The 16,274-nt window shown below is 45.6% G+C and overlaps 1 protein-coding gene across 4 annotated transcripts in view; it reads right to left on the bottom strand.

Moving 5' to 3' along the window:
- DIP2A (DIP2 acetate--CoA ligase A) overlaps nucleotides 1–16,274 on the bottom strand; it is a 964,533-nt gene that overhangs the window by 700,571 nt on the left and 247,688 nt on the right. For all 4 annotated transcript variants that reach the window (XM_086956246.1, XM_086956248.1, XM_086956245.1 and 1 more), the window contains exon 3: nucleotides 5,437–5,562. In XM_086956246.1, the coding sequence (XP_086812372.1) occupies nucleotides 5,437–5,562 (126 nt within the window). The remainder of the gene's footprint in view (nucleotides 1–5,436; nucleotides 5,563–16,274) is intronic.

Raw genomic sequence — 16,274 nt, 5'->3', positions numbered from 1 at the left:
TTGTCTCCTTAGGTGTGCTGCCACCACAGCTAGACATTTTGTGAAAACTCTTGGTGCTGTTGTGACACCGAACGGAAGGACTTTGAACTGATAGTGTTGTCCTTCTAACACAAACTTTAGGTATTTCCTGTGGGCTTTGTGAATTGGGATATGAAAGTAAGCGTCTTTTAGATCCAGTGTAGAAAGAAAGTCCCCTTTCTTCAGTAAAGGGAGTACTTGTTGGAGCGTGACCATGTGGAAATGCTCCGAATTTATGTACGCATTGAGAGGTCTGAGGTCTAATATCGGTCTTAGGGACCCGTCCTTTTTGGGGATCAGGAAGTATAGAGAGTATACTCCCGTTCCTTGTTGATCCTTTGGGACCTTCTCTATTGCATGCTTTTGTAGAAGTGCTAGAACTTCTTCTCTTAACAATGTTAGATGATCTTGACTCATTGGACGCTGTTTGGGGGGGATGTTTGGTGGGGTAGCTGTGAGTTCTAGGCAATAACCATGTTGGATAATTTGTCTCACCCACTTGTCTGACGTGATGTTTTCCCAGACAGGTAGGAACTGTGATAGACGTCCCCCGACCGGTGTTATGTGGTCTGGGGGGAGTTCTATGAAGTCACTGTTTTGGTGTTGAGGCGTTGCGGTTGTTATTATTTCCGCGGCCTCTACCCTTATTGTTGTTACCTCTGTAACTGCCTCTTGAATTACCTCTGGGTGATGTTGGTGTGAAAGATGTGGATTGCTGATTTGTTCCTGTGTTCTTTGAGCCCCCTCTATAGGTGGATCTACGAAAGGAACCTCTCTGTGTTGGCTGTTGCAATGCTCCCATTGACTTAGCCGTTTCCGTATCTTTCTTCATTTTTTCTAATGCCTCGTCTGTGCTTGAACCAAACAATGTTTTCTGATCAAATGGTTTGTTCAATAGGGCTGTTTGCACTTCTTGTTTGAATCCAGAGATTCTAAGCCATGCATGCCTTCTTAGCATGACACTGGTATTAATAGACCTTGCTGCAGTGTCTGCTGCGTCTAATGCACACTTAATGGAAGTATTGGTTATTATTTTACCTTCCTGTATTAATTGATCTGCCTTTTTCTGGTGTTCCTTTGGGAGATGTATGAGAAGTTTTTCTAACTCATCATAATGTGCCCTGTCGTAACGTGCGAGTAGTGCTTGTGTATTTGCTATACGCCAGCTATTCGCTGCCTGTGATGCTACTCTTTTGCCTGATGCATCTATTAACTTCGACTCTTTATCTGGTGGAGGTGCCTCTCCTGTAGATAGTGAGTTTGCTCTTTTGCGAGCGTTTGAGACCACCAGCGAGTCTAGGGGTACATGTCCTTTAATAAAAATTGGGTCCTTTGGAGCCGCTTTGTATTTTTTATCAATTCTGGGGTTTAACACCCTGGCTCTCACTGGGTTTTCGAAAATTTCCTCTGTGTGACTAAGAAGACCCTTTAACATAGGAAGAGTACCTGATGTTCTCTGTGCATTAGGTAGAGTCTCTAACAAGAAATCTTCTATTTGAGGTTCTGTGTGCATATCTAGCTTGTGATATTTTGCTGCCCTATTAATGAGCTGCACAAATCCTGTGTTATCATCAGGTGGTGAAGGCTTTGAGGGATATAGCTGTGGGTCGTTGTCCTCATCTGACCCTACATCATAGTTTTCCCATGGGTCCTCCTCATCTGGGATAGTTTCGTCATCCCCTTGAGGTTCTCCCTCCCCTAGATCACTGTCTACATCTGACTGAGGTGTAGCTGGTCTTGGTGTGGAAGGTGTAGGAACATTTGGCTTATTGTGAGGAATAGGAGAAGAGGGTGTGACTCTTGGACGAGGAGAAGCAGGAGGAGTTATATTTGTCCCCATTGTTCTCTTTTTTGGAGGAAGAGGTTTATCTTCTGACTGTTCACTCTTTCTCTTCTTTGTGACCACTTTCCCAGTTTGTGGATCAATAAACAAGATCTTTTGTTTGGGATCTGTCTGTTGCTCCTGAATCGGTACCGAAGGTCCTGGTTCCGATAGGTGCTTTTGTTTTCGATCGTCAGATCTTGTTGTTTTCGGCACCGAATGTTTGCTCGATTCCGACTTTCTCGGTATCGAGTGTCTCTTGGGCGATAAGTCATATTTGTGTTTCGACATGGAATGTCTCGATACCGAGCTTTCCTTTGCATGTAGCCTCGGTGTCGAAGTCGATGTCGCCCTTTTGTCGGATCCGACATGGTGGGAGTCCGAGTGTTTCGGTTTCAGTTTCGGTTTCGTTGCCGGGCCCGAAGGCGGGGCGTCGGAAACTTTTTTCAGCGGTTTGACCGGGCCCGAGGGCGGGGTCGTTACCGCACGGGGTCGGTTTTTCGGTAAGGGGACGTCGTCACTCACGGTTTGTTGATCGATGAGTTCCTCGGTCTCCGACTGGTCCCCTTCCGACCCCGACTGTTCTTCTTCTTCTTCCTCGATTTGGTCTTCTCCGAACAACTCCGGGATCGCTTCCGCCTGCATTCTGGAAACCTCGTGTCTTCTAGCTCGACGATTCCTAATCGTTAGCTTGGAGGAGAATGCTGCGCAGGCTTCGCAGTCCCTGGATTCGTGCTCGGGCGATAGACAGAAGTTGCACACCTCGTGTAGGTCCTTGTGTGGGAACTTAGCACCACACTTTGGACATTTTTTGAATGGAGTCCTTTCCATGGACCCCGGGCTTGACTGCGTCGAAAAAGGCCTCCTGTTCTTCGACGTAGATTCAAGTTTTTCTCTTCGATTTTTTATTTGCAACGCGTCGGAATGGAAAATGAACGCGTTCGATAACAATACCGTCGAATTGGAAAGGGAATACGCGTCGATAAATCACTTTCTTCTGAAGTTGATCTGGAGCGTCTCGATCCTCATCCGAACCCGATGGCGGAAAAAAACAATCTAAGGATGGAGCCGATGCCCATGCGCACTACCAACCAAGGGAGGAGTCACCAAGATACAAAAGACTCTCCAAGAGAAAAACAAAGTGCAATCATCCGAGCCCAACACCAGATGGCGATCTATTCATAATGTACCATCTGCAGCCCATATGCCTCGAACATACACATACTGCTGCGTAGCTCCACTCTGGGATGCTAAGCAGTATATGATGTTTAGGATTATTTTGATTCTGAAGTGCGCACCGCAAAACTGCTGCTTCTATGCATTTACGGGAAAGAAAATCCAAGCGTAGTGGTAAAATTGCATGAAATTGGGATTTCATAGCAGCACGGTGAACAGTCCTATCCCTAGGCAATATCATTTAAAGACAGCAAAGGTAAACTATATATCATATTGTTTCCATCTATGGCTAATGTTGTAGAGAAGCACTTTGGAGGTCTGACAGTGTCAGGTTTCACACATTTCAATAATTCAGAAAGAGGTTGAGTATATACTGATTGCCCAATTACTGTAGACTGTCATGATCATCAAGGTGTCAAGTGATCTAGGCAGGCCCTGTCATAGTTACATGACTCCCACCCTCCACACCTGCGCCTGGAAGCCTCACACCCCGCGGGCAGTGCCCTGAGAGACATCCCTGCCTGCCGCCACGGCCCATGGAGTTCGCACTGAGGTCCCCATCACGCTGCGGTGCTGAGCACCTTGTGTGCGTCTGGCTGCAGGTTGTGATTGAAGACCTCCCCTGAACACTCGCACCTTAGAATTTAGCCCTTCAGCTGCTGTTGTATCCCTAGGGAGGTGGGCGTAATTGACAGACCACTTGCAGCGCACAACTCCCTCCCGTCAGAGTTCACTGGATCCCGCTGACGCACGGGCAGCGCCGGCCCGACGCCCTGTCTGCTACTACAGCTCACGCAGTTGCGAAGTGGCGGCAACTCAGCAGGCGTGCCCCGGGGCGACGCATTTAGTCACTGACCCAATTGGGCTTCCATCACTGACCCTTTGGCGAACGTGTGTGCCTGCTCCGATGGGCTTGACGTCAATCCTTCAAGGTGTCGGGAGGCCGATTATCCCAACGTCTTCAACAGTGACACCGCCTTGTCGACTCTTGGCCCGGAGGCGCAGCAAGCTAATCAGGGACTCATACCAGTGTCCCAAGGCTGATCGACACCGACTGCATTGTGAATCATCAGTGCGCCTTAACGCTCATCTTCTAGTAGCCTGTGGATATTGTGAGTACCTCAGACCGCGGTACCAGAACTAAATCCCACACGGACACATACATATCATCCGCAACAAGTCAATGCTGTCCGCACAAAAGCTCGCCATGGGACGCCTCCGCGCACATACGCAGCGCAGCAACTGGCCGCGAAGACCAGCCTACCACACTCGTCGTCTACAGGAGATGAGACAAATGCTGACGTCTCAAGTGTATCACTTGCAGCTAAAACTAGACTCCGTGCTAGGTGCCGTTGAGAAAAATGGGGCTACATTGGACCAGACCAGGGTGTCCCTTGAATGTCATCTTGAAACTTCAACATGTAACAAGAAACCAGCTGCATCCATGATATATGTGGGAGTTGGGTTGCCATGGAATAGAAATCAAGATTATCTAGATTAGACCAGTGATCTATGGACAAGGGCCTAAAAATGTATTCAGACTTGAAAACATTTAAAAGTTTTACACAAAACACAATTTTTAAAAAGCAACCATAAGCCCAATTTGGATGAGATCAGAGCCTGATGACTGAACAACAGGATCTGTATTTACCTCCCTAAACGTCTACTACCAGTCAATATTTTGGCCAGGCATTTCAAAATGATGATTCCGCAGGGTTTTGGGGGTTTACCTCCTTTCCGTTTTTGTCTCCATCGCATTAAAATGTTGGTGTACCTGATGACTTATAGTAAGCCAATTTAAATGAACTGCCTTGAAGTAGATAAACCAACTTCTTCATCCTGAGAGGGTCAAATGTATAAAGGGAGAAACTTAGAAATATAATTTACAGGATTAAAAGGAGGGAATAGCCCATACAAAGAAAACAATACCAGGTTACATGTACTGTCCCTCCTGAGAAGCAAGTCCAGAAGTAAAGCTTCTAGGCAACACAATCACCTCAAAGTGTGCATACAGTAGCTCTCAAGGGGCGCCCCACAAGAAGCACAGATCATTCAATATAGAACGCTGTAATTACCTTTCTGAATGGTTCTAGAAAATGTAATGAAGATAAGAGATTTTTCATGTTTTAATCTGGAAATAATGATGGCCATGTGATGTCTGGAAACATACCACTCTTCTGATTTCACCTGGGTATTCTGACAGACTTCCAGCACTGGAGAAATCATATTATTTCTAGAGACAAGGTTAACTTATATACATTTAGCTTGACAAAGTCGGTGATCAACTTCCACACTCCACTTGAGGCTGTTCCACTTGGGTCATCTTTCTTTGTAAACGTGAACCATTAGCTCGACTCCTCAAAATTACAGCCAGACAGCAGACCACTGGGTTTTGCTTTGAGTTTAGGTTCGTTTCTTACCTGATCGGAAGCGCTCATCCCTTGAATTGGTAGACCGGGACTTTTGGTGCTTGGAAGCTGCAGTGCTGGTAGTGACCTCTGTCGACCCTGGGAGTCTGTTCTCGGCTTGCAGCGAAGGATCTACACCTAAAAAAGAGATCCAGAACACTTGCATTCATGTTTGAAAAAGTGGCATTTGTTTCAGGTTTTTTTTCCAGGCTACAGAAAGACTCGAACTTTGACACAGTGTGGCCACACAAATCATCTGTTGAACTGTGTTTGTCAAGGACCATCCATGAATAATGATGAGTCCTGGTCGGACAGAAGTAAGTCTTGTTAGTCTTGCTACAGTTTATATTAAGAATATTTCCTTTGTCTTAATAGAACATTTGCACACTTGTATACTAGAAAGGGCATGCACAATGATTAAAACGCACTTCATTAGCAGCGTTCTAGAAAACATGGCTTTTGGTTAGAGCGTTTTTTGTGGGCTGAACACAGCAGCCTATTACAACAGGAAACAACAAACACCATCCACAATAGCATGGGAAATGCTAATCACTGTGGTCTTGCTAACAACCTTATATTCACTAGTGATTACCACAGCCTTCCACTTGGAGCACTACAGATGATGACCTATACATATTAAGAAGATCAGCCGATCACTGTAACCTTTAAAGGGAGTAGGGAATTGGCACTATTCACAACATTCAACCTTTCATACCCTAAGAAGGGACCCATTAATACAATTTTCTTTGACTCCTCCAGCTACCCATCTACGAGGAACCACTGAGCTTCAGTGTTCTTCGCAATAGGAGATTGGGTCACTGATCTTTGTGGCCTTTTTTCTACAACAGCCCACCACATCTTCACCACAATCCCTGTAAATTGGTGATAAGTTTTAGACATCAACAGGAAGCACCACTGCTAGCCCTGATCCAACCCAATGGGGCTGCTGCTGATCACTATGACTTTCAACACAATAAGCAGGGTCCCCTCATCACAAACCTCCATACCTGCAAGGGGAGTTACTAATCACCAAAAAATCCACAAGGAGACCGGATGGAGCTTGTCTTGTCTCATGGCAGGCACCTTCCACTCTAAAGTCAGATAGCCCATGCTCTCTAGTGAGAGGGTGAATTATTTGCCAAATATCAGTTTTTACATATAACCTTCTTTGAGGAACATCAGATACAGTTTATCAAACGCTATTAGCAAAAATCATAACTCCAGAAAGAATCTTTCCTGATAGAATGGCAGGGAATATAGAATGACACTGTGGAGATCAGCTAGCGATCGAATGAAGAAATACTAGCGACTGAGAGGCATCCCCTAAACAAGTTAATCGTTAACACTACTTAAGTCACACTAACATCCACCCATAGTATTTATACATATAAGCTAATTCGCTGTACTGACGGTATTGTGGGTTAGTTAAGAAGCTGAGGTCTGGAGGTAAGGACATTTGTGTATTTGGCCCGAGCATTGGAATGCTCTCCTAGTATCGAGATAATGTATGTCCAATTTTCCTAATTTAAAGAGAGTTTGAAAACATCAGTTTAGTTAGTTGCTTTCTCTGCTCTCTTCCCCATTTCCTTTTCAGCACTCCTAGCGCCATGACGTCAATGGTTGTAAGTCCACTCTCCAAATAGCCTTAACAGTGTATAATGTATGTCCAATTTTCCTAATTTAAAGAGAGTTTGAAAACATCAGTTTAGTTAGTTGCTTTTTTCTGCTCTCTTCCCCATTTCCTTTTCAGCACTCCTAGCGCCATGACGTCAATGGTTGTAAGTCCACTCTCCAAATAGCCTTAACAGTGTATGAACTAAACAGGACATTATCAACTTGCACTAAGCATTTTATGTCAAGATGGGAGCCAAGCATTATACATGCACTTTTAATACAAATTCATCAATACAAAGCAAAATGCAAACCAAGGCCAGTGACGAACGTTCACCATAACGCTAAATGATCCTACTCCCTTTTGCCCGCTGCTCCTCTGATAGCTAAGTATTCATCCAATGTATAGCACATTATATGTGTGATCTTAGAGTATGGATCTGTATAGCTCCTTCCAATCGATTGGGTGATAAGGAGCGAGCTTATTAGCGTGCGTTTTATCAAATCCTTGCTTTATTGATATGTAAATTTCATGCTCAATAAAGCTGCTATAAAAGATAGTTCTAATTCAAAAGGAACACTTAATTTCTGAAATGATACCCCCCAAGACCAGTTTTTTTACTTTAATTTTTTTAAGAACACGTATAGTAAATATTTGCTCTGATTTATCATTTTTAAAATGACAAAAGGTCATGGCGGACTGTTGGCTCATTAGAAATCATTGCCAAAAGAGTGGTCTCGCTGTCCTTTCTCTAGCTGCAGCCTCAGTTGTCATCTATTGTAGCCCATAACACAAGTCTAACACGAATGGTTGGTGATTACACTCCAGTCGGAGATCTTCGCTTAACTACGAACATATTCCCTGCAAACTAACAGGCATTCAAAACTTACTCATTACACATGTTTGCAGGAGACAGCCAATGTGAGGCACTTCCCCCCTCTACTAATATAGGTTGGCCAGTACGCTATCATTTGTTGCCTTTGGAACACGGTAATATAATGGATGGTGGTGATTTCTCTCCTCTTCTCCTGTGACAATTCCTTCGGACGAGATCTATTGCCATTTTGAGTCTAGTTTTTGTCTCCCTGCTTTACCTTCCTTATCCTTTGGCACTCAACCTCACTGTAAATCATACAGTTTGTGGTGCACTACTTGTAGGCCTATATTTCAGCTGCTGGAGAAAAGAGGGGGGAATCATGTTCTTGCATTACTACACATACAGGTATTTTTGTTACAGGGATCCTCAGCCTCAATCTTATCAACTGTTGATATATTTAGAGCTCCTGTGTCTAATGTATGACCTGAGCAAGACCATCCTCTGACACCTGTTCATGCATTTGCTCATAACGAATGTCTCATGCATATTCCATGAGACGCTAGCTTTTTGGTACTAGATGTACCTCACACTCGTATCTTAGTAATGCTTTGCAGCATATTGCACTCATTAATAGTTATCAAATCATGCTAAAAAGATATAAGTAAATATGTAAGCCTTAGCTAAGAAAAGACTGGAATTAAATTAAGTGAATTTCTGAGGGCTAGATCCTTTCTTACTTGCCATTTTCGTGAACCAGTGACCAGCAAAGACTTAAAACACTGCTCAAAAATAAATCTCCATAGTCCTGCAACTGGAAACAGTAGAGAAGTGTGAAAAGTTAGGATACCACCATATGTGAGGCTATCATTTTTAGGTCTTGGCTAGCATAGGCTGCGCACATGCGCAGTCTCGCTGGCGAGAATTTATGTCTCTCAGTAGCAAGGTTAACCCCGCTCCTCTTCTCTATTGACTGGCCTCCTAAACGCTGGCCAGCCATTGGAGAAGAGGTCCCAGTGACGATCTAAGCCCCGTCTTTTTCGGATTGGGGGGGAGGGAGGGGCGTGTTTTTTCGTATCTTTCTCTCAGTGACGTCCTCAGTCAAAAACACGCCCCCCAGTCTGAAAAGGACGGGGCTTAAAACGTCACTGGGACTTTACAAGGTCTCAGGCATTGAGTGTTGTATTCTTTATTATTACTATTATCCAGGCTCGGCGCAGACTCTGTTCAGATAGAACACAGGAACTGCCTTAGGCCCTGTCGTAAGCAGTCACCATGTAAGGGTCAGGCAAATGCAAATAGAAACATTTCCTGGTACCGCAACATTTTTTCGACTCCAACAAGACACCGGCTGTTAGTAGGCTCTACTCTGCCCAGTCTGGCATAGGCATTTGCTGTGAAATTCCGGCCAGATCAACTTACTCGCTAATGTCTCGCGACTATAGGTTAATGAGCTCGGCACGTGACCAGGGGCCTCCGCAAGCGTTTAGTGTGTGTCAGGAGCGCAAATGATTAGGATATAATCACATGCACATTTGGGTCTATTAGTACGGTTTCCAAAATGTTGTGGCATCCAGTGGGAGTTTATGGAGGCGGAGTATTCAGAGGCAGGGGCGGGTTTGTCTGAAACCCCTTACTCCTCCTTTTGTCCCCCCCCCCCCTCAAACCTCACCCCACTCCCCCAAATGTTCGCGCACGCAGCGGCGCCCCAGTGGAATGGCTAGGGCTGGCTAGGATGAGAGGGGAAATTTGCTAAGCTGTGGGCGTGCAGCTCTGTGTACGTCAAGGGAGCATCACCCAGCTTTACCATGCTTGAGAAGGGTGCCGAGCTATTGGGCTCCAAGCGTCGTGTCCGTCACAACGCGGCCAATAATAAAACTTTGGCGACGCCCAGTGGGGGCCACAGTAATAATAGCAGTACTGCCCTTGGCAATGGCAACTCATGGGAGCAGGGCACCTCTAGTTCTGGCAAAGACGATGAGCAGGGTAAGGAGCATCTGATGATAGCCTCGAACGTGCTCCCTTCTGCCCTTCTGCCCCCCTCCTCAACTCACCTGTGTCTCTGTCCCCGCAGGTGGAGGCATGCGGGTCGGGCTGCAGTACCAAGCAGTTGTACCGGAGTACGATGTGGTAAAGTCTCGGAGAAGGCAGGATTAGCTTCTGGGTGGTGGTGCTAGTAGTAGCCTCAAACTCATTCTTTCTCTAGCATTGGATCTCGCATCAGTGGCACCTCCTGGTTTATTCTTGCTTTGACTGCCATCAAGGGCTATTTGCTATTTGGGTACATATTAGTTGCAGGTGTGAAAACAGACTGTTGCAGGGTTATGCTATGACGTGTAACTTTATTTTTTTATTGTTTGGCCTGTTAACCGGAGAAAGCGTATTGTGCAATCGTGGTGTGACCCGGAGGTCGAACTACCTTACACTTTAAAGTTCTTTCCCCAATTGTCTATCGATCGTTCATGGTTGTCATTTTGGTATTGTGAGTGTATTAAAGGCACAGGAAGTAAATGATAAACCGTAACCATCATTCACAGCCCATGGTCGTTCCAGTCTCTGTTTGCGGTATTTGTTTATTAGACCTAATACATCACCCAGATTCTGAACGAGGACCATTCCACCCTTTTCGTTAATAGACGTTTTTTTTAAATTCTGTAATGAGTGATGATGGGGTGGGTAGGGAGGTGTGTTAGTGTGTGGGTAAGGAGGATTGATTCAAGATGGTCTGCGCCTTGTAGTGAGTACCCCAGTCTGTCAGGAAGCATAACATCATCTTTAACGAAGCGCTGCGGCCATATGACTGTGTGTGTGTGTGTGTGTGTGTGGCTCTGTGTGTTTGTGGCTCTCTGTGTGTGTGGCTCTGTGTGTAGCTCTGTCTGTGTGTGTGTGGCTCTGTCTGTGTGTGTGTGGCTCTGTGTGGGGGGGCTCTGTGTGGGTGTGGGTCTGTGTGTTTGTGTGTGGCATTTGCGAGAGATTAAGTGTTGGCATTGTAAATGACAATGCCATTTATTTATCTGTTTTCAAAACAAACACATAAATGAAAATGTTGTCATTTACAATGCCAATAGCTCTAACTTTTGCAAAGGCGAGACCGTTGCATTGTAAATGCTTGTTATGATCTGCTTGTGCTAACATTTTTCTGTAGTCCTCCTTTTCCAAGGCAACCATAAACGCAGGGTCCCAACGATCAAAGCCTTTTTGTTATAAAAAATACAGGCCTAGGCCTCCCTGAGATTCTTTCATGGATGACCCAAAATAAATAATCAAACTATCAGCGATAATGTTTGTGAGGAATCAATTTTCTCTCATGTACACAGATATTTAAGCTTCTGTACATCCATTTTTAATTTGTCTAATGAGATAACAGCTCTCCTATGCTAATTATTTGCAGTTGTGATCTATTTAGCTTGCTAGCAAACCAACTGGGCAACCAGGGTTTAGATTTAATTACAATGGGTGTCCTGAATGCTGCATACCTTGCAGCATTTTCCTCCCTACTGTATGCTCAGGAACGGGAAAAATGGGCCAAGGCAACAATGCACACGACCCAGAACCTATGTCACATTATACGACGACCTAGAGAATTGGAGAGCTGTGCAATTGGGTGTGAATAACAGAGAACTTGTGTGTCCCTTTCAGGACACAAAGACACAATACCTAGTTTGAACCCTTTCCTTTCTTCCGACAAGATCTACTTACTATTCAACCAACCTTTGTGAAGCCAGTTTGTTTAGCACACAAAGCTTCCTAATAGAACACTTCTTTCCATCTAATTCTGTTTAAATATCTCCAGTTTACTACAAAAGCTGATAAGATGTGTCTCCTTTATGTCTCCAAGAAACTTGCTAGGGGAGTAAGTAGTTTCCTGCCAATTGAAATCCAAGTTAACTGCTTGCATACCTTCCCAATTCTATGATGCAAGCTTTTCATACCTAAGGAACTCAAAAGGGAGGGTGGATGGAAAGAGACTGAGACAGTTGAATGCAGGGCAAGAAAATTGCACTTGCCATGTAAAGGAAACACAAGAGCAATATGGGTAATTTTCTTATTTTTAAACCCAAAGGTGGAACTGGTTGTTCTATTTTATCAAAGGATAAAAGAAATTACTTACCCCTTTTACAGGTTCTGGGAGTAGCTGTGTAAAGATGCTGAAAGTACTACCCCACTACATCCCTGAAAAAAAGCCCTCTAGTTGAAGCAGTAATTTGTCATGGCCCAGGTCAAATTAAGAAAATCTGGGTGCAGGCACTGTGGTTCAGTAATTTTGTTAATATATTACTGTGATACCAAAGGAATTATAGCACCCTTGAGAAGGTTCTGTAGACTGCTTTGTTCAAGAAAGCACTCGGCCTATTGACACTCTGTGGCAGAGCCCCTAAGCTTCTTTCAAGTCTAACCTTGAGCAACAACTGGGTTTAGGTTTCCAAAGAGCAGCAGTAGATCATATTTAATGTTAAACTTAGATCAACATCATAGGACAAATTACCCACCTTGGGCTTCCAGCTTTCTTCCCTCAACTCTACCTTTAGCACAATGGTCAAGCTGTGGACTGAAGAGCTATCTGAAAAGTGTTACAGCTCAGCCATGGTTTTTTTGTTGCAGCAAAGCACAGAAACGCCTTTTTGTGAAACCCTTTTTCTGTTATATCAAAGGGTATTCCAACCTTCAGCAAAGATCACAATCTTCTGACTTTCTAGGAAGAAGATCCAAGGTCACTTTTTTTTCCGGTGCTTTCAAAATAAAGATATTTACTGTAGTACCCTTGCGTAACTGTTCTCTCTCACGGGACCTCCTTTGGTCGGGATACTCAAGTCTAAGACTTTCATAGTGGCACTTATGAGCATGGTTTGACAAACTAAAACGGACTGGCTGCATTGTTCATTTGAGAAACAACTGCCATCTTTTGAAAATTAGAACTACTCTTCTCTGCATGTACTGTGTACTTGAATCCTTTATTATTTGCGTCCTTCCATCCCAACCTGGCAGCCCAACTTTCTTTGTCAAGCACTTGCTGCTTAATAAACTCACATTTTTCCAATCTATAATGATATGGCTAACCTATATTCTGTTTCAACGTACAGATGTTTATACATGTATTCTTTTTTTCCAGGAAAAGCTCGGTGCTCAGCCCACCTACCAGAAAGGGAGCTGCTTAGTGGCATTAGTAAGTTACTGTTTACCAGGCAGAGATTATCCTGAATCTGAATTTGGAGCCTGGCGGAAGGCGGCCTGCTAGGGCTTCGTGTCCTCTGAGGTGTTGGGGACAGGCGATACCCACAACCTAAGCAACTGAACTGAGAATCCCTCGTTTTACCCAATAAAGGACAGCAGCAAAATAATAAACAAAGCCTTCCAATTAAAACAATGTGGAGATAGGAATGTGGAGAAGAACAGCCCCAGCCTTTCCATTATGCAAATCAAAACCGATCTGAATCACCTTAAATAAATGCAGTCACACCATGTTATAACCAATAGTGGACAGGAAAGTAGTGTCATGACTTCAACGTTATAATAATAATGGCATAAAACAAGTTAACTGTCCCTGACTCTGGGGGCGTGGCTTCCCTGTGCAGCGGAATGGCCGCACATTAGAGCGGCTCCGCTGTCCGAGATCGATTCATCCGCATAAAATCCATACATAATACGCAAGACCGTGGTCCATTTGTAGGAGACCAGTACCAGATCGAGCCAGGAATCCGAGGACACGTTTTTGTTGGTTACGTTGGAGATACAGGCAAGCAAAGGCGCTGAGCTGGAGAAAGGCCTACCCGTGTGGCCGCTGAGTAACGCCAGGACCTAAAGTTTGGAGCTGCCCCCGTGCACAGAGCAGGGTCGCTGGGGGAAAAGCAACAGAGGCAAGAAATGCGGCGTGGAAGTGTGGCCCCCAGAGTGAAGGTGTGTATCTGCGACGGGGGCTGGAGTGCCCTGATGCTGTACGGAGCGTGTGGGGGTGGCCAGAGAGGTGCGGCAACGAGTAGCGGGAAGATCCGACGAAAGCCATCGGACCCGGAATGAGGTGCAAGGGCCCCGGCTGCTGCGTGGAACACTGTGCTGGTGAATGGCGGTGCTGAGCAGAACACATTAGCACTGCCCGGAGTGGTGAGAGTAGGTGAGCGGTTGCCTGGCCCCTGTGTAGGGGCACAAAGGATATTGCGCCCACGAGGCCGCCATCTTGTGGGTTAATGCGGAGGTTTCTACAGACAGACGGCTTGGGATCCGGGCTCACGCCGACTCTCACGGGAGGGTGCTACCTGTTCCAAATAGCCCCCGCACGACGGGGAATCCTGGCAGAGGCGCACTTAGCCTGCTGAACATCGGACTTTGGCAGCTGGCAAATTCATACCACCTAGACATCAAAGATCGCCAGATGGCCGCTCCACAGAGGGCCTGATGTGAGGTAGTGTCCACTGATTTGGAGGGTGGAGTGTGCTGAGGCCGAACATTGTCAAGCTAAAATAAAAAAGCAACCTCCTGGCTTATGAGGCAAGATCAAGAAATAACAGTGGAGGTTGGAACTGACTGGTGTGGGACAGCCTATAAATACTGGGCATTACCGTGTAACTGCAGAGCTTGCATCGTGTCAGTTGAGTGAAAGCAGGACAGAGGCGAACTAAGCCTGCTAGACACCGGACATTGGCAGCACGAAAACTCACCACGTGGGCATTGAAGATTGCCAGATGGCCGCATCATAGAAGACCTGATGTAAGGTACTTATCACGGTTTTGGAGGGTGAATTGTGCAGTGACTGAACATTGACAAGCTAAGGTCTACAAACTATCAGACTCCTCTGTCCTGGCTGCCATCTAGCTCTATCTTTTATTCACCACTTTTCTCAGTTATTCCTCCGTAACTCGCCCAGCGCCATGATGCTCCCCTGGGAGCGAACGCTCGCGCTTTACAAATACCCACAAAAAATCAAATATCAAAGGTGAAAGGATGATCTGCTGGCTTGTGAGGCAGGATCGGGCACTTGCAGTGAAGAAGAGTGGTGATTGAGACGCGCTTGTGTGGGACAGTCTGTAAGGGACTATAAAGACTGTGCATTACCTCATAATTGCCGCACTGGCACTGAGTCAGATTAGTGTAAGCAGGACTGGGAACAGTGTATGGCGGCCCACACTGGATGGTCGGTGTCGCTACTAGAGCGGGACCCACTTTTTTGTCCACGAAGAACAGGAGCGTATTGCCATTATAGGAGTGCAACACTGCCATATTGTGGCAGTCGCAGGGCAGGCTGTGGCTGCGCAAGCGGTGTCCAAGGAGAAGAGGCGCACAATTCTACTGCTAGAAGTATAGAGGGACGGGAGTCTGGAAGGAAATAGCTGTGGTGAAGTCCACCCCCCATTGTACTGCTAGCGTGCACCAGCAGAGTCACGCTTAAGCAAATTCCGAAAGTTACCAGAGGCATACTTCTGGGTGACGGTGGGGATAACTGGGCAAGAGACGTACTGTTTCCGGCACCCGATACAGATGCGAAGAGGCCTGGACTGAACTTTTGAGATTGCGACATACATATAAGCAGGTGCGGAGGGCTAAAATGGGGAAACCAGACACGAGCCAGCCAAAAATAACCTTCGTCAGGAAGGCCAATAAGGCGGCGGATAGCAACACTGGCCAACAGGAACAATCCAAGGAATGTGCCTCTAGCCAACCACCTGCAGACGACATTCGGTCAATGTTTAAAGATCTGAAATCCAGTCTCAGGGCTCGAAAAATCAAAAAAATGGTACTAGTCCTGAAGGACTAGTACCTTAAAAAATTTCCTCGACCTAACTGCAACCTCCGTCTTTGAAAGCGGAGCAAATGTGACAAGATAACAAGATTTAAAGGCATCGTTATTGCTCATTAACTTTGTGAGCAATAAAAATGCCTTTAAATCTTGTTATCTTGTCACATTTGCTCCGTTTTCACAGACGGAGGAAAAAAGTTTGTTTGTTTTCCTACTCGCCAGAAAGGGCGTGTAGGACCTAAAAACAGCTCGATCTTGTTAAATTTAGCTCGACTATGTGAGCGGTCGAGTGGAATTTTCGAGCCCTGAGTATTCAGGGTTTTGACTCTAAAATGGACTCCCTGGCAGAGAGAATGGACAGGATAACGCAGAGTGTGGAGAAACAGGAGGGCCGCATGAGCGTACTGGAGACTAGAGTGACGGAAACTGAAGAAGGGCAAACAGATATGGACAAGAAACTGCGGGGCATGGATGGAATACTGCAAGTGATAAAACAAAAAAATAAGGATTTGGAGGCCAGGTCGAGGAGAAATAACACACGAATCACGGGGATAGCGGAAACAACAGATATCCAAAATATGGAGAAATACATTGAGACGATGATGACAGACCTCTTCGGACCGGACCTGTCCGCAATGTTTCTAATTGAGCAGCACATCGCACTCTGGGACCACGGCGAAGACCGGGTGTGCCGG

This window comes from Lissotriton vulgaris, chromosome 2_1 (genome assembly GCF_964263255.1).
Source record: "Lissotriton vulgaris chromosome 2_1, aLisVul1.2, whole genome shotgun sequence".
Lineage (NCBI taxonomy): Eukaryota > Metazoa > Chordata > Amphibia > Caudata > Salamandridae > Lissotriton > Lissotriton vulgaris.
Note: the sequence above shows the minus strand (reverse complement) of the source record. Positions and strands in the feature narration are given on the sequence as shown.